Genomic DNA, 3313 nt, shown 5'->3' on the forward strand with positions numbered 1-3313 from the left:
TCCTAGATTGTTTCAGAACTTTGACTGTCATATGGTGAAGTCAGTGATGCTTGGTTTTGTGGGAGACCTCTTGCTAAGAGCTGACCTCTGAAACCCCATTTGTTCTTTGGACTTTAGTTCTAGTTCACCCATTAGTACAATAGACAGAATGCAAGTAGCTGTTCTTTAATCATTTAATCATTAGTAAACATATGAATCTATTATTAAAAACTATATTGATAAATTTTGTCTTCATACCACCTTCATTTCCAACTATATTCTGACTCCTTTTCGACTGAGCAAACATTCTTTATAACAAAGATTAAAAAAGAAAGAAAAAATCAGTTTATTAAAGCTAATCATAGCATTAACTAGATCTTATGATAAAGGATCTTAAGTAAGCAAAATTAAACATTAATGGCCATGGGGTTTTCTTGACAAAAAGACTGGGATGGTTTGCCATTTTCTTCTCCAGTGGGTAAAGACAAACAGTTTAGTGACTTGTCTACTAAGGTCACATAGTGAGAGTCAGAAGCTGAATTTGAACTCATTTTTTCCTGAATTCATGCCCAATGCTCTACTCACTGAATCACATTGCATTTTTTTAGATGTTTGCAAGGCAAATGGGGTTAAGTGGCTTGCCCAAGGCCACACAGCTAGGTAATTATTAAGTGTCTGAGACCGGATTTGAACCCAGGTACTCCTGACTCCAGGGCCAGTGCTTTATCCACTGCGCCACCTAGCCACCCCTACACTGCATTTTCAAAGAAGTTTAGGGGAGATAAATTTTCTCATAGCTTCTTTTGGGTGTTTAGGACCTATAATTCTAAAAATATAGCTCTTTTGACATAGAAGTCAGGGACTGTTTATTGCCAGACAAATTGTTGTGGCAAGAAGCTCAGATCAATTTGTCTAATATCATAGAATCATAACTGGAAGAATTTACAGTCACTATTTAGTCCAACTCCCACAAACAATATTCTCCCCACAGGAATAAATTGGGATATTCTGGAAACAGAGAACTTGGCAAAAACATTGTAATTTATTATGTATCTGTGTACACAGTAGACACAGCAACATCCTAGTTAACCAGTATCAATCCCATAAAAGAAAGGCCTCATGGAGATACCAAAATATAAGAAAGGCATAAATTTAGCAAGAAAATAAACAGAAGCATTTTAATAAGGAGACAAGCAAACAAAAAACAACTCTTAATAAGATGCTTCCATGCAAGCTAGTATAAACAACAACAGGGAAAAGATGTCATGTCTTGGGGAAGCACCCATGACTTAGGGGGATATAAAAACTCCTGGACACAAGGCAATGTTCAGACTCGAGTAGCTCCCTCTCTACAACTTAAGAGACTCATAGAAAGAAGTAGGTCTAAGATGTCTGGCAGCTGCTGTTCTGGGACTTGCACCTTGGTGCCAGCCATCTCTATCTGCCCAACTGAGGTGAGCTGTGAAAGTCCCACCATCTGTCTGACCACTTCCTGTCCAAGTCCAACATGGCAGCTGGTTAGCTGTGAAGAACCATGCAACACATCTCCAAGCTGTGCCCCAAGTTGCTGTGAATCCTCTTGCTGTGAGCCCAGTTGCTGCCAGCCAGTATGCTGTGAGGAGACTCCTTGTGAATCATCTTGCTGTGAACCCATCTGTCCTGTGCCCACTTGCTGTCAACCAGTCTGCTCTGTACAAGCTTGCTGCCAGCCTGTTTTCTGTGAGACCAGTTCTTGTGAGCCATCTTGCTCTGTGCCGACTTGCTGCCAACCAGTCTGCTCTGTACAAGCTTGCTGCCAACCCATTTGCTGTGAATCCAGCTCTTGTGTTCCATCTTGCTCTGTGCCCACTTGCCAATCGGTCTGTTCTATGCCTGCTTGCTGCCCACCCATATGTTCTGAGTCCAGTTGCTGCCAACCAGCTTCCTGTGTGACACTGGTCTGTGAACCTGTCTGCCAACGTACCATCTGCTGCCTATCCAGTCCTTGTGAGTCAAGTTGTGTAGCCCAAGAACCTTCCTGTTGCATTCCCAGTATTTGCCCAACAGCATGCTGTCAACCCATCCCATGCCAACAAAGTATCTGCCTGTCTGGTCCATGTCAGCCATCTTGTTATGTAGTAAAACGCCGTCAGTCAATTTGCTGTGAGCCCATTTCCTGTGGACCAACTTGTGCGTCCACCTCCTGCCAACCACTCTGCTGCCGACCCGGCTCTTCTGCCTCTGTTGTCTGCCGGCCAGCTTGCTCCCGACCCACTTTCTATGTACCTAGTTCTTGTAGGCCATCTTGCATCCCATCTGTTTCGTACCGCCCATCTTGTTACCGTCCCATCTGTTCCTCTCCTCTAAGCTGCAGGCAACCTTATCTGACTTCTCTTTATCGTCCAAGTTGCTACCGCACAAGATACACCCTCCCCTGCCTGCGCAGGTCGGCCTGTGTCACTTCCATTGCTTCTCAACCAGCATGCTGTCAGCCAGTTTGCTCCAAGCCTAGCTCCCCTTGTAAGTCGACTTGTGAAAAGTCACCTTCCAGCCAACCAGATTGTCCGGAGTCCACTCCTTGCAAACCAGTTGTCTCCGAGGCTGGTCCTAGTGAGCCAGCAAGTTCAGTGACCACTTCCTGCATGCCCACCAGCCCAACCACCTGCGACTCAACTACTAGCAAAGTAGAGGATGGCAAATCATCTGGCTGTTGTTCTCGATCGGGCAAGTCCAGGCATTAGGAAACAAGGGTCAGCTATAAAGAAAAAAGCCTCTGGCCCCCAAAGGGTCAGATGAGTAGTTAGTTCATGTGTGAAACCTCCCTCCATATTTTACCCCATTCTGCTCATGCTATAACAGTTCTGCTTGAAATACCAAACTGTGATCTAGCCCTCGAGATGAAGACCCAGTTAGACAAAGAAAAACAGAACATCTGGGATCCTTTTCATAGAATGCCATCACACAATGGTGTCTCTTGTTTCTTGGCCCATCTCCTTTCTTTTTAGAAGCTTCTTCCAGTCTACATGGGTCCCTTGAAGCCTATTTTCTTGTCTTTCTGATCTATAATGTTCTTTTAGATGTGAAAAATCTCCCCTGTTTTCAAATAAAATTGACAAGATATTATTCTCATTTCTGGTAATTTATTCCCATGCATTTACAATTTTTCCTGGATCTCGAATGGGACTATATAACTGGAACTAGGCACTGGGTCAGGGACTTTGGAAAGGACTTCTTGCAATGAAAGGGTGATTCAGTGAATAAGACATTCCACTAGGCCTGGTTTCATAGGGGAATAATATTATAATACTTCCTTTCCTAGGAAACACTCCTTATAAGGATTCCAAATATCCCCTAT

At 43.7% G+C, this 3313-nt stretch overlaps 1 protein-coding gene across 1 annotated transcript; it reads left to right on the forward strand.

Annotated features, from left to right (window-relative positions):
• Positions 1-288: 288 nt before the first annotated feature.
• Positions 289-3081, forward strand: KRTAP16-1 (keratin associated protein 16-1). The gene has a single exon (XM_074220558.1). The coding sequence runs from the start codon at positions 1245-1247 to the stop codon at positions 2697-2699; it is 1455 nt and encodes a 484-aa protein (XP_074076659.1). The 5' UTR covers positions 289-1244; the 3' UTR covers positions 2700-3081.
• The last annotated feature ends 232 nt before the right edge of the window (positions 3082-3313 follow it).

The sequence above is a fragment of the Macrotis lagotis genome, chromosome 2 (assembly GCF_037893015.1).
Source record: "Macrotis lagotis isolate mMagLag1 chromosome 2, bilby.v1.9.chrom.fasta, whole genome shotgun sequence".
Lineage (NCBI taxonomy): Eukaryota > Metazoa > Chordata > Mammalia > Peramelemorphia > Peramelidae > Macrotis > Macrotis lagotis.

Bases quoted from the DNA above. Each gene is read 5' to 3' on its own strand.
- KRTAP16-1 (XM_074220558.1), top strand. From the start codon at position 1,245: ATGTCTTGGGGAAGCACCCATGACTTAGGGGGATATAAAAACTCCTGG.